The 16,929-nt window shown below is 35.3% G+C and overlaps 1 protein-coding gene across 1 annotated transcript; it reads right to left on the minus strand.

Moving 5' to 3' along the window:
* Window positions 1-1,449: 1,449 nt before the first annotated feature.
* SCCRO3 (defective in cullin neddylation 1 domain containing SCCRO3) lies at window positions 1,450-3,469 on the minus strand. Its single transcript, XM_090180293.1, has one exon. The coding sequence runs from the start codon at window positions 3,013-3,015 to the stop codon at window positions 2,056-2,058; it is 960 nt and encodes a 319-aa protein (XP_090036419.1). The 5' UTR covers window positions 3,016-3,469; the 3' UTR covers window positions 1,450-2,055.
* Window positions 3,470-16,929: the final 13,460 nt, after the last annotated feature.

A 16,929-nucleotide genomic window follows, 5' to 3' on the forward strand; every position in this document is an offset into this window, starting at 1 on the left:
CCGATTTTTCTGAGGGTCGTGCCGGAAAAGGGTAGACGCTTCGTAACAAAACCGTCAATGCGAAAGCACTCAGTATTCGAATCTAGGGTACGAGTTTAAATTATCTTTGGTAGGGCTGACACACTTTTGGGGGTTTTCTTTAGTAACTGGGACAACGGAAAGCCAATTAACGTAGAACTGATGAAGATGTGATATTTACTAGACAGTAGTAAATTGGGTTCCACCCTGATTAGCTAAAGTGGAAGCACATGGTCTCCCAGGCGGGGAGGGAGGTTGGCGGAGTTCTCCCAAAGAAAAAAAAGTCTAGTAAATAAAACACATCTTAATAAGAGAAGCAAAACACCCCCCACCACAAACAAAACCAACAATGAGTATAGATAAACAGTTCAATTTCAATTTGACCGATAACAGAGGTCTGCCCTCTCTCCCGTATAGAGTAGTGTCAGTGCTACATCACGCAACGTCATTCATGCTTTTTCCTATAGATAAAAAAACGCGCCTAAAATGGCCAAAGCTACGAGGTGATATTACTCTATAGGCAACATCTAAGCTGACACTCACGTGTTTTTGCTACTCCTAGGTTTTACATTACTAAATTTTCGGACGGATTTTGAAATGACGTTTTCGCGCGACACTACAGGTACATGTCTTGGGCACACAGCGTGCTTTTTTGACCATAACATGTAGAGGTATTTTCACGCGCAAAATGAATCCAGTGTTAACAACGCAGTTATGAGAACATACCCCTATAGTGACACTACTCGGCTGCGCCATGGCAAAACCTTATAACCAACAAATTTTTGAAAAATTAGATTTTTACGCATCAGTATTACCAAAGATAATTTAAACTCGTACCCTAGATTCGAATACTGAGAGCTTTCCCATTGACGGTTTTGTTACGAAGCGTTTACCCTTTTCCGGCACGTGACCTCAGAAAAATCGGGCTCCATTGGTTGCGGCACAGCCAACTTCGATCACGCGCTGCCTATATAGCGCGGCAGCGCGTGATCGAAGTTGGCTGTGGTTGCGGTAAGGCGCAAACCATGGAGCGAATTTTTTCTGAGTTCCGGCGGGAAGTGGGTAAACGCTATCGGCAACGCGCGAGAGAGTGATTTCGAATCTAGGGTACGAGTTTAAATTATCTTTGGTATTACTTAGGCATTCACAAGAGTACTGTAAAAGTTTGAGGTAAAAGTCACAAATATTTAAAAATTTATGACTTAAAAAATGGTTTTGGATTTTATAATTTTCGCATTAAAAACCTCGTTAAAATCTTATAACTTAGCTTTTGAAAAAGTCGAATATCTCCAAATTACGTTCGTGTCGGTTAAAAGGTTTTGCCATGGGACAGCCGTACTGATTATAGGATATCTAACTGAAATTATTTTAATCTTCAATCAATCATAATGAAAAATGGAGAAAGATGGATTGTGAAAATTAAATAATTTATTTTACAGTTTTTGCTGTTTTCAGCCATTATAAATAAAAGTTTACAAAATTTATAGTAATGCCACTTAAAATGTTTGCAATGCCAAAGTCAATTTTTATTGGTTTATCCTCAGTCAATCATTCTGAAAATATTTTGGGACTCCAAATAGAGGAGACAATTACGGGCATTAACAATTAATTCAAGCTTAAGCTTCCAGGATTTGAAGGTAAATTAAATTTAAGCATGAAATAGACAATAGTAGAAATTTTGGAAATCTAAAGCATTGTTTAACAAGTTGGTTAAAATTAGGCACTCAACATTTAGTGTGCTACAGACACACACACATATGCAAAAACAGAGGAAGCCAGCTCCAATGTTTGATACACTTGAAAAAGAGGATTTAAAATACTCCTCAATACTTGAAGGAATTAGTAATGGTTTAAATAGGACTGTCAAGTCCTCAAAGTTTAAGCTTCTAAGAATGGCCCACGAATACAGTATCACAAGGCATAACAGACTTTTTTTCTTAAATTAAAAAATGTAAGTACACAAAACAAAAGTATACATGGGTAAAAAATAAGCCACTGAATCAGTGTTGTGGGAAGGACAGTACAAAAAATTTTAAATTAGTTTTTACTCTTATCAAAGTTCTGATTTGTCTTATCATTTTCGTATTCTACAAAATCGTCAAACAAACATGGCCAGGCTTCTGTATCATCATAATTACTAAGGTCATTTCCGACTGCGTCACAAAAATTGAGAAACATGTTCCACGTGTCACGAGGAATTCCACGCACTTGCGGGTGTTTTTCTAGAAATGCTAGCCATCTATCTAATATAGGAGGTTCGCGTTGCGAAAAGACTAGTTTCCATAGTTGTGTGGCCATTTCAGTAGGTAAAACTCTTTGATCCATTTCCAAGCCAAATTTGTAGGTAAACCTATAGAGATCTTTAAACTTTTCGTAGTCTAAAACCTCATCCTTAATTTCAGGAAAAACTAATTTGATTGCTGAAGTTGAATCCACTTTTAAGCACTTACAACCATTGACAAATTCTTCACGAGTAAAACGACACATTTGAGCCGCATTAAAATGCCATGCAAGAAGCAGAACGATGAATTCTTCGGGTTTAACTTCTAGATCAATGCAAAAACGTTCAATTCCTTCTGATAAAATAACGTCCTCTTTAGGGTCTTTGTATTGCTCAAAAAGCATATTGATTTTGCTTTCAGAATATTCCCGATCTTTCTTAAATGTTTGACTAGTAGTTTTAACGTCCAATTTTCCAGTTCTTGAATTCTTGAGAGATACTGAATATTTCTTTTCATTAAAACTGGGTTTTCGAGAGTTGTTGAAGTAGTAATCACCATTGCTTTCTAAAAAACTGTTTCGCTTGTTTACAACCTCTGTGATAATGCTCTCTGAAGAAGGCAAGGTTATTGTTGTAGTCGTTGTTTGCACTCCTGTTTGATTTGAATCTTCGATTTTGTAAGAAACAGTAGTGTCCAATGGCTTTTGCTGATAGTTGCTGTTATTTACGTTGTTTTGAGCATCTAATGTGCGACAACAAGAAAGGCACTTCCCCATTGGTTGGAGTGCAAATGAAGTTAAGAGTTAACTAAAGTTTATTCTAGTAACTTCATTTCAACAGTAATTAGAAATTTGGTATTATCTATTGGATGGTTAACAAACAAAAATCTTGAGGCAAATCAATAATTGGAATGTGTTAAATTTCTGTATTCGCTGAAGCATGCCTGAAGTTAGGATTACACTGAAAGGATGTTGCACAAGGTTTTTAATTTACAATAGATGAGTAAATTCTTAGTCTCCTAGAACACTTTCTGGAATCTGGAATCACCATTCACCAAGGCCTAATAGTTATTTTTTCGAAGCCTGTATAAGTATTGCATTATATTTACTATTGTAAATATTCGAAATAAATATGCAGTGTAATGTACAAATTCATATTATTACCGCTATTACGTAGCTTAATTAATCTCATAAAGCTATTCTGTACTGTCATATAAATCTTACAATATTATGGATACTACCAGTCTACCATACCACTTATGATACTACATAGAGATAGAAAGCACTGCTACAGCCTTTGCCCTTTTTTTTTTAATTCAAAATAAAAAAAGGGCTAATGGGTCTGAGAAGACCGCGAGCCCGGCCTTTGCCCTTTGATGTGATAAAAAAATTGATAGGTTTTAGCCATTGAATTGGGAATAGTACCGCTAGAATAACAGTTTCAATCTGCTTTCCGTAAAATAATTTTTTTTTAATTGAAAACCCTATCATTTGTCGGTGTCGCCATCTGCTGTTAGTGGCGGGAAATATATCCTATGAAAATGACTTTTTGCAATAGGGGGGAGCTACGGCTCCTGTACACACACCTCATCCGATCCAGGTTGGACTATTCCAGTCCACTCTAGGCGTCCGCTTCCGCCAGCCTTCTGGCCATTTTGGATAAAGTACAGAACGCTGCTCTTCGAGTCATCCTGGGAGTCCCGCACTCCTCTCCTGTAGTTCTTATGGAAGCCTTTGAGCGTTCGTCGTTCTATCCTGGACCTTCGCACTCTAGCGCCATGTGGAGCAGCCGACACGCCAGAATTTTACCCCACTCTCCTCCGCAACAATCTCGCCACTTTGGAAGTCCTCGAACATCACTTCGCACCGGACCGGCTCCCTTTCCTGCTTCGTGCGTGGCACTTAACCAGAGAGCACAATCTTTCCTGGCTCTTTCAGACCTCCAGGAGACATATCCCACCCACCCCATATCCTTCTTGGAAACTACCCACGGTTAAGGTCATCTCCCGCTTGTTGCATTCTCGCAAAGGCGACCTTCTGCTCGGACGCGCTGGGGCAATCTTTCCTTGCGACGATTGACACTATCGCCAAGGATACGACCATAGATAAAATAACTTCGTATATAGATAGGAAACTTCATGTTGTAGAAGTGACGCCAGAATTTTGGCCGACATCTGGTGGCGGCACCCGAATAATATTATTTGGTGAAGTTCTCACTACTCGAAGTCCGTACTAGAACCTTGGTACGTAGTCTAGATTATCTTTGGTGTAACGCAATCCCAATTGCAAAGGCTTAAGCGAGCTATATGTATTAAAAGTACTTTTTCTTGAACTGAGAGCAAATTTAAAGAAATAGCATTCAGTAAAGATTTCAAGTTTGTTTTAAACTGTATTTCTGGTATATTTGAAGACATTTACCTTGCAAAATACGTTTATTCCCAAAACTCCGACCTCAAATTTCTCAATACGTTCTACGCTCTTGAGAACACAGCCAATTGGTGCAGTCCCTAGATGTCAGGGCAATCTCGTGAGAGTCAGTTTGCTCCATTGAAGTTTCCTATCTATATACGAAGTTATTTTATCTATGGATGCGACCATTATCATAAGTGGTATTACTCTAAGTACCCAACTTCGAACGAATTCCATGCTTGTCCGTGTGCCAAACTCTCTCTCTTTAAAATAGTACTTTCTATACCTGCTACTAAAATGAATGGTAACCATTGCCGCGGTAGGGTTACGCTTTAGTGCTTGGTTACTATAAAACCGAAGGAGAAGAAAAAAACGAATGTCTCTCGAGTTTCCTCTCGATTCCCGAGGCTCGGCTCGATCATGGAGGAAGAGAGAGGAGGCTTTATGAATAACCTTTTCACCCCGGGAGCTTGATGCCAACTCCCACAGGGTAGGAGAGTGGGGGCTGACAAAAACGGGGATCAGCATCCGTCAACTCTCACGGCCTGGCTGCGCGTTCTCTAGTTGGCTCCCTCTATTTTTGTTGAAATTGTTGCCCGTTGTGAAATTACACCGAGTACGCCTAAACACTAAAAGAGGGCGCCAAATAGGGAACGCATGAGACGACACGAAAACCGACGGATGCTGATCCCTTTTTTTGTCAGCCCCCACTCTCCTACCCTGTGGGAGTTGGCATCAAGCTCCCGGGGTAAAAAGGTTATTCATAAAGCCTCCTCTCTCTTCCTCCATGGCTCGATTCGCGGAGAGGGGGTTAGTTTTGAATATTCTTTCCCCCAAAATCTTCTATACAAGAGAAACGGCCTAACCCTGCCTAACCCTCCGCCCCGTTAATTTCCGTTTAGCACACTAGTGGGCGCCACTAGCAGAAATAAAATTCAAATCTTTCTCTCTTCGATTCTCTCGAGGTTTTTTCGCGCTCGCAACGGCCCCCTTCACCACCTCACGTGCTGACGTCACGAAAAGGGGGAGAACATGTCCCAGAGAACAGCGCGTCTTGGGTACTTAGAGTAATACCACTTATGCCATTATCTATACTGACGGTTCTCTTGCTTGGGACTCGGGAATCGCCGGCGCCACTTTCGCAATTCCATCTCTAGGGGTTGGAGCCCGTTCCAATGTCGATTCCGGTCATCCCATCAACAGGATCGAGCTACTCGCCATACAACTAGCTCTTTCCTACGCGTCAGCTCATCTTCACAGCTCGGTGGTCGTCTGCTCGGATTCTATGAGTGCCCTCACCATGCTCCATAAGCGCACTACTGACCCGGTGGTCACAGCAATTCACGATCTCTGCGACAAGTACCCTTACTCGGTGACTCTCCTGTGGTGCCCAACTCACGTAGGAGTGGAGGGCACCGAAACGGCGGATGGACTAGCGGGAGTCACCGGTCTTCCGCGGCCATCTAAGGTGGATTTCTTCCTCCCCTCGAAGCTCTCCGAAATGAAGTCAGTGTGCGGCAAGGTCCAGACCATTACTAGGGCTGATTCCTGGCGGACTCGTGCGTCCGCGTATGCTCTCCATCGCGGGAAGCCGAACCCGGGTTCACGCGAAATCATGCGTCTCCAGCTTACGGGACGCGATGACACTCTTTTGGCGCGTCTCGGCTGCAACTGCCTTCCGACGAAGACGCTACTTTTTCGATTCAACCTGTCTCCCACCGACAGTTGTTCGAAGGCATTTTCCTGTTTCTGTGGATGGGGTCCTCAAGGCGGTTCACGCGGGCTTTGCCGAGGTGGTCGCTGCCACCTGCGTCATTCTCAGACGTGCCATTCGGAACTGAGACCTCGTTTCTGCCATTCAATGTGTATTTTACTTGGTCGTCTTTTATATATTGTGCATTTTTATTTAATTTTTTTAGGTCTTCTCGATTTATCGTTGGATTTCTGTGTATATTTTTTCTCTTAATTTTTTCCTTGGCGCGCTTGGTGTGAAGGCTCTACGCTATATGCACCACTTCTCCACACTATGTTATTTTGCCCCCCCCCCCTGTCGTAAGTATAATTTTTTATATTAATATTTTGAGAATGAACAATCTCTTCAGCACTAAGAAAATTAAAATTAAAATCAAATATAGGATTATTTATTTAACGTAACAATATTTACCAAAGATGAAAACGAAGATATCATAATAATTTGATAATGATATATTTCATAATTAATTTATAAATTTATAAATTTAATAATTATTAGTGTTTTAATTATATATTTAATAATTAACATAATTTTATTTATATATTTAATTATTAAGGGTTTTATTTTTAAATTTAATAATTAATATTGTTTAGTTATGTATTTAATAATTAATATTGTTTTAATTATGTATTTAATAATTAATATTGTTTTAATTATGTATTTAATAATTAATATTGTTTTAATTATGTATTTAATAATTAATATTGTTTTAATTATGTATTTAATAATTAATATTGTTTTAATTATGTATTTAATAATTAATATTGTTTTAATTATGTATTTAATAATTAATATTGTTTTAATTATGTATTTAATAATTAATATTGTTTTAATTATGTATTAATAATTAATATTGTTTTAATTATGTATTTAATAATTAATATTGTTTTAATTATGTATTTAATAATTAATATTGTTTTAATTATGTATTTAATAATTAATATTGTTTTAATTATGTATTTAATAATTAATATTGTTTTAATTATGTATTTAATAATTAATATTGTTTTAATTATGTATTTAATAATTAATATTGTTTTAATTATGTATTTAATAATTAATATTGTTTTAATTATGTATTTAATAATTAATATTGTTTTAATTATGTATTTAATAATTAATATTGTTTTAATTATGTATTTAATAATTAATATTGTTTTAATTATGTATTTAATAATTAATATTGTTTTAATTATGTATTTAATAATTAATATTGTTTTAATTATGTATTTAATAATTAATATTGTTTTAATTATGTATTTAATAATTAATATTGTTTTAATTATATATTAATAATTAATATTGTTTTAATTAAGTATTTAATAATTAATATTGTTTTAATTATGTATTTAATAATTAATATTGTTTTAATTATGTATTTAATAATTAATATTGTTTTAATTATGTATTTAATAATTAATATTGTTTTAATTATGTATTTAATAATTAATATTGTTTTAATTATGTATTTAATAATTAATATTGTTTTAATTATGTATTTAATAATTAATATTGTTTTAATTATGTATTTAAAAATTAATATTGTTTTAATTATGTATTTAATAATTAATATTGTTTTAATTATGTATTTAATAATTAATATTGTTTTAATTATGTATTTAATAATTAATATTGTTTTAATTATGTATTTAATAATTAATATTGTTTTAATTATGTATTTAATAATTAATATTGTTTTAATTATGTATTTAATAATTAATATTGTTTTAATTATGTATTAATAATTAATATTGTTTTAATTATGTATTTAATAATTAATATTGTTTTAATTATGTATTTAATAATTAATATTGTTTTAATTATGTATTTAATAATTAATATTGTTTTAATTATGTATTTAATAATTAATATTGTTTTAATTATGTATTTAATAATTAATATTGTTTTAATTATGTATTTAATAATTAATATTGTTTTAATTATGTATTTAATAATTAATATTGTTTTAATTATGTATTTAATAATTAATATTGTTTTAATTATGTATTTAATAATTAATATTGTTTTAATTATGTATTTAATAATTAATATTGTTTTAATTATGTATTTAATAATTAATATTGTTTTAATTATGTATTTAATAATTAATATTGTTTTAATTATGTATTTAATAATTAATATTGTTTTAATTATGTATTTAATAATTAATATTGTTTTAATTATGTATTTAATAATTAATATTGTTTTAATTATATATTAATAATTAATATTGTTTTAATTATGTATTTAATAATTAATATTGTTTTAATTATGTATTTAATAATTAATATTGTTTTAATTATGTATTTAATAATTAATATTGTTTTAATTATGTATTTAATAATTAATATTGTTTTAATTATGTATTTAATAATTAATATTGTTTTAATTATGTATTTAATAATTAATATTGTTTTAATTATGTATTTAATAATTAATATTGTTTTAATTATGTATTTAATAATTAATATTGTTTTAATTATGTATTTAATAATTAATATTGTTTTAATTATGTATTTAATAATTAATATTGTTTTAATTATGTATTTAATAATAATATTGTTTTAATTATGTATTTAATAATTAATATTGTTTTAATTATGTATTTAATAATTAATATTGTTTTAATTATGTATTTAATAATTAATATTGTTTTAATTATATGTTTAATTATTAATAGTTTTAATGGTGGAATTGTAGTTATATCGAAGAAGTTTTTAAATGACATTAAAGAGTTCGATAAAATTTTCTTGGCTCATAACAGCAATAACAAAGGCACTATATTGCTCTGAGTAAAGAAAGTGGCATAGTTGGATCAATTACTGAAAAGATCTGACAAAGTTTTCCCGTGTATTCTAAAGAAGTTATATCAGAAATACATGAACCGAAATTATCAGCGTCCTATTCCTCTAACACGGGAGGCAAGTTCCCCGTTTTCCCCCACCTTAGTGGCCGGATGTCATCTTCCCCTCCTCGAAAAGAGAACGTCCCCACCTCCGCGGCGAAGGTTTGAATACGCTACCTGGCGACGGCCGAGCGAAACTTTCTCGAAAAACAAATAAATGAAATATGCTGCTGGGGAAAAATGACAAGTGCATCATGTGTCAGTGGAAGAAAGGCTGTCACCATTAGAAGCAACGTCCAAGGAAAGAATAGCTCAAACAAATATCATCGTAATCAGTTAATTGTTATTAATTAATGAAGCCCAGTTAACGACTAATAAAAACTAGTTTAACTTGATTACGTTAAAAATTATAAACAATAAATATTTGTATTATTTTGTTACAATAATTGTACTTGTTTTATTTGAAAAATAAATCTGAATAGAAACATAAAGGTAGCCTTACTCGTAAACGAAATCATCATTTCTATTGTTTATTTCTACTAGTTCTTTTATTGTGGTTTATTTCAGTTTCTTCTTCTTCTGTAGCCTTTTGTTTCTTTGGTCTTCCCATATTCTTTGCTACTGCAGGTCTAAATATTTTTATCGGGGTTTCATATATCTTAAGTAGCTCCATTAAGTAATTTATATATTTTCCGATTCTAATAAAACTAAGTATTTCTCTGTTCTTTCATACATAAATGGTCTTTTAAGATTAGTTGAAAAGGTTTTTAATTCATCTACTTTTTCCATATTGAACAGCTGCTGCAGCTACCGCCTTCCACTGACCTCTCAAAAACAAAACAAGGCTAAGCCTAGGTTTACAGACCACGTTTCTCACGATCTTCTTCGATGAAATAATTTATCTTAGCCTCACTAGATGGCGGTCTAGTTACCCGTGGTGCATTCGAAATTTTCCCTGTAGTCGCGGGAGGCGGAAAATTAACAAGGCCTCGCTTGTTAACCCTCCCCTTTCGCACGGGGAAATTGCCGTCCGACAAAAATAAGCTCGCTGATAATTTCGGTTCATGTATTTCTGGTTATATTCACTTATATTAACCCATGCCAGGGCCCTTAGGCACGGCCAACTTCTATCGCGCTTTAGCGGCCCCATCAATCGCCACGCATCTAATGTTTATTTGTGTGTGTGAAAAATACCGCTAGGGGCGCTACATACGACCAAAAACCTTCTATCACCAAAGGCAGGGAATACAAGCGAAATCACGGAAAAATGTTTTTTCTTCGGTTTTCCATTTTCCTTTTTAGAAAAAACAAGGTTAAGTAAGTTAAACTATCTGTTCTCAATATATTTAAGTATAATTCATAGTTTATAAAAAATATTACCTTATAAAAATTAAATTAAGGAAAAGAGACGCGTTTTTTACGCGAAGGCGCCATATACATAGTTTTGAAGGCTGTAGAGGTGTTTAGAGCGTTTTGATGCGTAAATAATGTCTCTCTTAAAATTTATAAATCTTTAATAATAACAAATCATTACTAATAGCATATGTAACATAATTTCTCATAAGTATGCCACTGTACCTTTATTCCATTCTAAAATCTTCACTAACGGTTTGTTTCACCACGAACCAGTAAAAAGGTGGACTACGTTAGATTTTAACCTTTTTATTCATCCTAGTAATTTTGAAAGTCACACTATTGGCCACTAACATATTTATTTAAGCCAATGGAAAACCTCTAAATTGAGAAGGAATTTTTTACGTCAGAATTTTAGTCAGCCCAATGTAGCTAAATTTATTGAAATTTATAAACTCGCTCGGTTTGTGCGGATGAAGTTAAATTATGAGTAATTTAGAAAAATATAAGGTTGGGGAAAATGACCAATAAGTGATAGCTTTCCGAAAATGGAACAAGTCGTCGAAGTGGGATATTCCACCAGCGTTATTAAAACTCATATCAAGCCTAGAAGAGTTAGGCCTAGGCTCAAAAGAATCTGCAAAGACTCCGACCTTGTAGATGCGCCAGAAAAGCTCAACCTGAATTTTCGACTATTTTTTCCAATAAATTTACCTGCTTCTTTTATTTGACAATGCAAATTTATTTTAGGACGCGAGTTTCCGAGAACTTCATTAATTTGCAAATTAATTACATTAACAGAACTTACACTATATTGTAGTTCATTTTAGCTCCTAAGCCCAGTGTTGCCAATGTTCGAAAGTTAAAAATCCCACAGTTTCGGGGAAAAACCGCCCAAAAGCCACAACCCCTATACCTTCACGAAAACTCCTCGGAAAACAATTTTTTGGGACCGAATTAAATTAGTTTTTTATGTTTTGTATTTTATTTATTTTTATTTTTTGGAAAAATTATTAATGTCATATTTAGAGAACTAGTTTACTTTATCCTGCTTGCTTATCCATAGGTAGCAGCTCTACCATTTTATTCATTATACATTATTGGCCTCAAAGCTAGATCTCAAAATGCAATATGCATTCCACAGTAACGTGATGTTAATTTAAAGGCCTAGGTTTTTTCTGCCGGTCCCCCTTTAAATTAACTTAGTGGAGCACAAATACCCTGGTGGTAGGCCTGGCCAACCGCTGAACATATTCGCCTAATTTAAAGGGGGACAGGCAAAAGAAAACCTAGGCCTTTAAGCCTATGAATGCGCCCCCCCCCACCCATTTGACCCTTGCTCCTCTTGAAATTGGACAATGGACAGCTTCATTTTTCTCTACTCCCAAGTTGTTTCGGAGATAACACCCAAGATAACACTGTGGACGAATTCCAAGAAATGCGAAGGCCAGCTGCAACCGCAGCAGCGACCTTTCGCCTTTCTTGGAACTTGGCGCACGTCATGATTCCCCCCCCCCCGTTCTTCCTTGCGGCACGCGACGCCTTGTGTTCTTTATGGAGGGGGGACTAAGGGTGGGTACAGTGGCTTATGAGAATGAAAAGTAAAAGTTAGGACCGTTATCGAGCCGAACAGGTGGAAGGGGGTACTTTTTTTTCTCGGAAGGCAGTATCAATATTTCTTTAGACAAATTTTCGTGGGTATTTTGAACTGGCGATCGAAAATCTCCCAAAAAGTGAAAAAACCCTTTGATTTGGTTAAGAAAACCCATTATCCCATTTCCAAAAAAAAAACACCCTAAAAGTCCCACAATATGGGATTTATCCCACGATCTGGCATCACTGCCTAAGCCTTGGTTGTTCAAACCGGTTTCTTTACTAAAATAATGGCCGTCGGTTTATCAGACCCAAGATAATATAACTACGTACCCTAGATTCGAAATCAAGCACTTTCACGTAAACGCAGTGTAAGCGCCAATATATAATAGTAGGTAGATGGCGATACCTTATCTATGGCTACGTTCAGCAGCAGTCAACGAAAAAAAAAACCGATGGATTTGATATTTTCCACCGATGAGCTTTTTCGTCATATAATTACGTCGTAAGTTGCTGAACGCTTTTATTCAGTCATCGGTGTTTTTTAAAATGCCGTAGCTTTTATAGTAGTTTTACGTCAGAAATGACGTCAGTCATCGGAAAAACCGACTCCTCCAGCCGATGACTTTGGTGAGTAACCGATGACTATCGTGACGTCAAAACCGGAAACGCGACAAAGCGTACAGTAGGAAACCGATGTCACCGATTAGTAATCGGTGAGTCCGATGCGCTCTGCTGAACGTACCCTATATACCTGATCACTGCCCTTTTCTTTATTATTTTTGCCCCCTTGATACCCCACGGAAGGGGGTAGAGAGACCCACTCGTTGAGAGGGACGGGAAACTAGCATTGTGTTCTACGACTCCGACCGCTGATTACGCGCGGAATAACCGCTAACAAATGTAACCTTAACTTTGATTAAACTTTATACTTTAAACTATCACCACGTATTATTATTCTACGAGATGCTTGCACACGCTTATAGCAGGCTCTTACTGAGTATTCCCGGCGGAAGTCGGAAAAAACTGCCTCCATAGAGCCGCTGCTGGCAGGGCTACCGACATCTAGTTAAAAAGTTTTAGTGAAAATTGCGCTGTGGTTTTTGACTTGCGGTTTTCAAGATACCAGATATTTTTGCGTTATATTGTTTTAAAACAATAATGGATCATGCCTGTAGCTCTAAAAATGTTTCTAAACGAAAGAAAACTAAAGGTGAGTAATATAATCTTGGGTTATCTATTGAAATTACTTATTTCTCACCCTGCTATGGAGCCCGATTTTTCTGACTTCCGGCGCGATTCCGCGAACTCAGTAAAAGCAAAGATAATTCAAACTCGTACCCTAGATTCGAATACTGAGAGCTTTCTCATTGACGGTTTTGTTACGAAGCGTCTACCCTTTTCCGGCACGACCCTCAGAAAAATCGGGCTCCATCGGTTGCGGTAAGGCGCAAACCATGGAGCAAATTTTTTCTGAGTTCCCGCGGGAAGTGGGTAAACGCTATCGGCAACCCGCGAGAGAGTGATTTCGAATCTAGGGTACGAGTTTAAATTATCTTTGGTAAAAGCCTCACGAGAAAACGCGCTATCGAGAAACTCCGTGATTTCCAATCTAGGGTACGTAGCTATATTATCTTTGATCAGACGTAGAGCTCATGGACGCTTCAATAAAAGATACTCGGTTTTTACTCCCCTCTCCAAATTCATCTGGGAAAGAACTATTTCCGGTCGGTCGGTTAGACGGTTAGAATGGCTAGCCAAAAAGTCATATTTAAGCCAATTGGAGACGCGTTTTTGCCCTCATGAGAATTTTTCGTCAGATAAGAAAACGTCGGCTCACGTGTATAAGGAACATACTAATGTTAATTTTCGATAATATATTTTAAGGTAAAATATATTATGTTACTAAAACTAAGTATAAGAAGATAATAATATTATTATTATTATCATCCTCTTATGGATCTGCCGTACAAAGCACAAAAGCATTAACGACCAAAACCAAAATATGGAGAAAACCCGCGAAATTCAAACTTTCTTTGCCTTAAGATACCCCAACTTACTTCTTTCAAGTTTATATAGTAGACTTGGATTTTTCAACTCAAATTACATTCTGGTACTAAACAATTTACGATATTTCAGAAATATCATTAATACCATGTCTTAAAACGCGAAAAAAAATGCGTTTTGATTTGACTTTTAAAGAAAATAAACACATTAATGCGTTTTTGGTTTGAAAATAATGCAAAAACCTAAAATAATGCGATTTGCAACAAGTCATTTCTCTAAGAACAAAAATTTAAAATTCGAAAATTAGTTCAAAATTGAATTTAACGTATAAAATAAGGAGAAATAAAACCAAAATCTGTAAATCGAAAATTTGGTCGTTAATGCTTTTGTGCTTTGCACGGCAGTGGTATAAATAATTAAAATTATAAAGAATATTTTTATATTACCGGGCATTTTAAGGCTTCTCATGGAGGCAGAGGTAATTAATTTCGTATAAAATTATCTTTCGGAAAAAGATGAAAACTAATTCCTTTAGAACTAAACGTATTACTTTTGCAGTACGGTATGCAACAAGTGTTTCCTATTAACCAGGTAACGTTTTTTGGCATGTTAAGGCTTAGCAAAAAACCGATGTTATGTTCGAGAAAAGTTTCCAGCTTTCTATTATTTCAACAAGCACTATATAAATAGTAACTTATGAGTCCTGGATGTAGGAAATATTACTTCTTGGCAATTTCTCTGAAGATGTCTTATTTAAGCGCCTATTATACCATGGACAGTAACAGTGTCCATGATTATACGACGGTATTATCGGCATTTTGAGATTCGATGACGTCAAATATTACGTAGGGTACGGATGACGCAATATCTGTGAAACAAACCGTTAGTGAAGAAATAGAGCTAGTGGCATACTTATGAGTAATTATGTTAATAGTATATATATATATATATATATATATATATACTATATAAGATCGGTTATAAACTCGTGAATTTGCTAGATATATATATATATATATATATATCTAGCAAATTCACGAGTTTATAACCGATCTTATATAGTATTTTCTGTAAATCTAATTAGATTTAAGAGTAAGAATCTTAAAACTAATATAATTGAAGATAAAAGATGCTTAGGTACATCTTTGGAACTAAATAGGTAAAAGATAGATGGTCTGCAGCCTGCATTTCAAGGTGGATGATTTCTGTTCAGGTTTGTACCTTTATTATGGAAAAAATTGTCAGTCAGATAAAATTACAAACCGGCCCTTACTAAATATACAATATTATTCTAGGTTTAAAAAGACGAAAGTTTAAAACTTGTTGAAACCTAAAATTATAATTTATTGCGCTTATAATATATTTTAACTTAATATTATTTAATTAAAAATGTTAAAATAATAAGTTACAGTGAATCTTCTTTTCACTTTTTGTTTTATTTATTTATTTTTTATTTATTTACATGTGTTTCAAGCAGGCTTGGAAATAAGGTTTATTTCTAAACTGGTCTATTTGACCAGTGACTCCCAACTCTTGAATTATTTAAGTGGTCACGTAGACCAGTTGGTTAATAATACAGTAGATAATTTTGAATTAATAAACTGGACACTGGACCAGTGAACCCCTAGCTTTTGAATAAAAAAACTGGTCCGAGCAATTAATAAACTGGTCTTTGACCCAGTGACCACCACTTATTTCCAATAGTTTCAAGTACTAAACAATAATACTATGTTGCTGGCAGCCAGGTGACTAGGAGCAACAAACACAAGGAGAAGGCAGCTAGCCTGCACGCTAACGAAGGGTTGTGTACGAATTTCATTGGACGAGCGTCACGAGCCTTTAAGCTGAACGTTTTACGGGCGGGGGGAAGACAATTTCCGTATTTTCCCCTTCCGACGACAGCAGGCGCTAAGGCGTCTAGCCAATAAAAAACGTACACAAGAAAATCCACGACTTTTGACGGGTTGCGTTCTCCTTGTGTGGGGTGTTGTGTTTGTTGCTCCTAGCTGGGCCAGCTAAGCTAAGCTGGCTGCATCTAAAGGATGTTCTTGGTTTCTGTTTACTTCCCGTTCAAATTGCGCCCCGCTGTGGGATCAAAAAAATTCCACGAACTTGGGACGAGTCCACTTTCGGGATGGGGGTGGAAGCGAAAGCATTGAAAAGCGGTGAATTACTGGTCTCCGCTGCCACGGAGGAGCAACGACAAAGTATCCTGCACGGTGGTGGCGGGTAACTCCGCTACGTCAACGGTTTTCAAGAAGATCGGAGTACCGTCAGATATTACAGGGGATGACATTTTGGAGGTTCTACGTGACACTGGTGTGGCGATCTCCAGTATCCGTCGTTTGGGGGGCCGTAGCTCGGCGTTTGTTTTGGGATTTCCTGGATAGGCCCCTCACCGAGTTATGTTCTACAGCGCCGCTTACCGGCTGTTCGATTATGAGGCGGGTCCTAGCCAATGTTACAGGTGTCGCCGTTTCGGCCATTTGGCCCGGGAGTGTAAAGCCTCGGTGCAATTTGAAATCTGTGCCGAATGTGGCCAGGACCATGTTTATGACAAAACGACCCCGTGTATGAATCCACCAAAATGCGTTAACTGCAAGAGTGCGCACAATTGCAAGGATGGTCGCTGCCCGAAGTTACGTTTGGAGAAAACGGTGGTCACCTTACAGCGCACGGAGCACCATCCGTTTCCGGAGGCCCGCAAGTTGGCCAAATCACGGAGCTATGC

This window comes from Leiobunum rupestre, chromosome 1 (assembly GCF_980474605.1).
Source record: "Leiobunum rupestre chromosome 1, qqLeiRupe1.1.hap1, whole genome shotgun sequence".
NCBI classification, from domain to species: domain Eukaryota; kingdom Metazoa; phylum Arthropoda; class Arachnida; order Opiliones; family Sclerosomatidae; genus Leiobunum; species Leiobunum rupestre.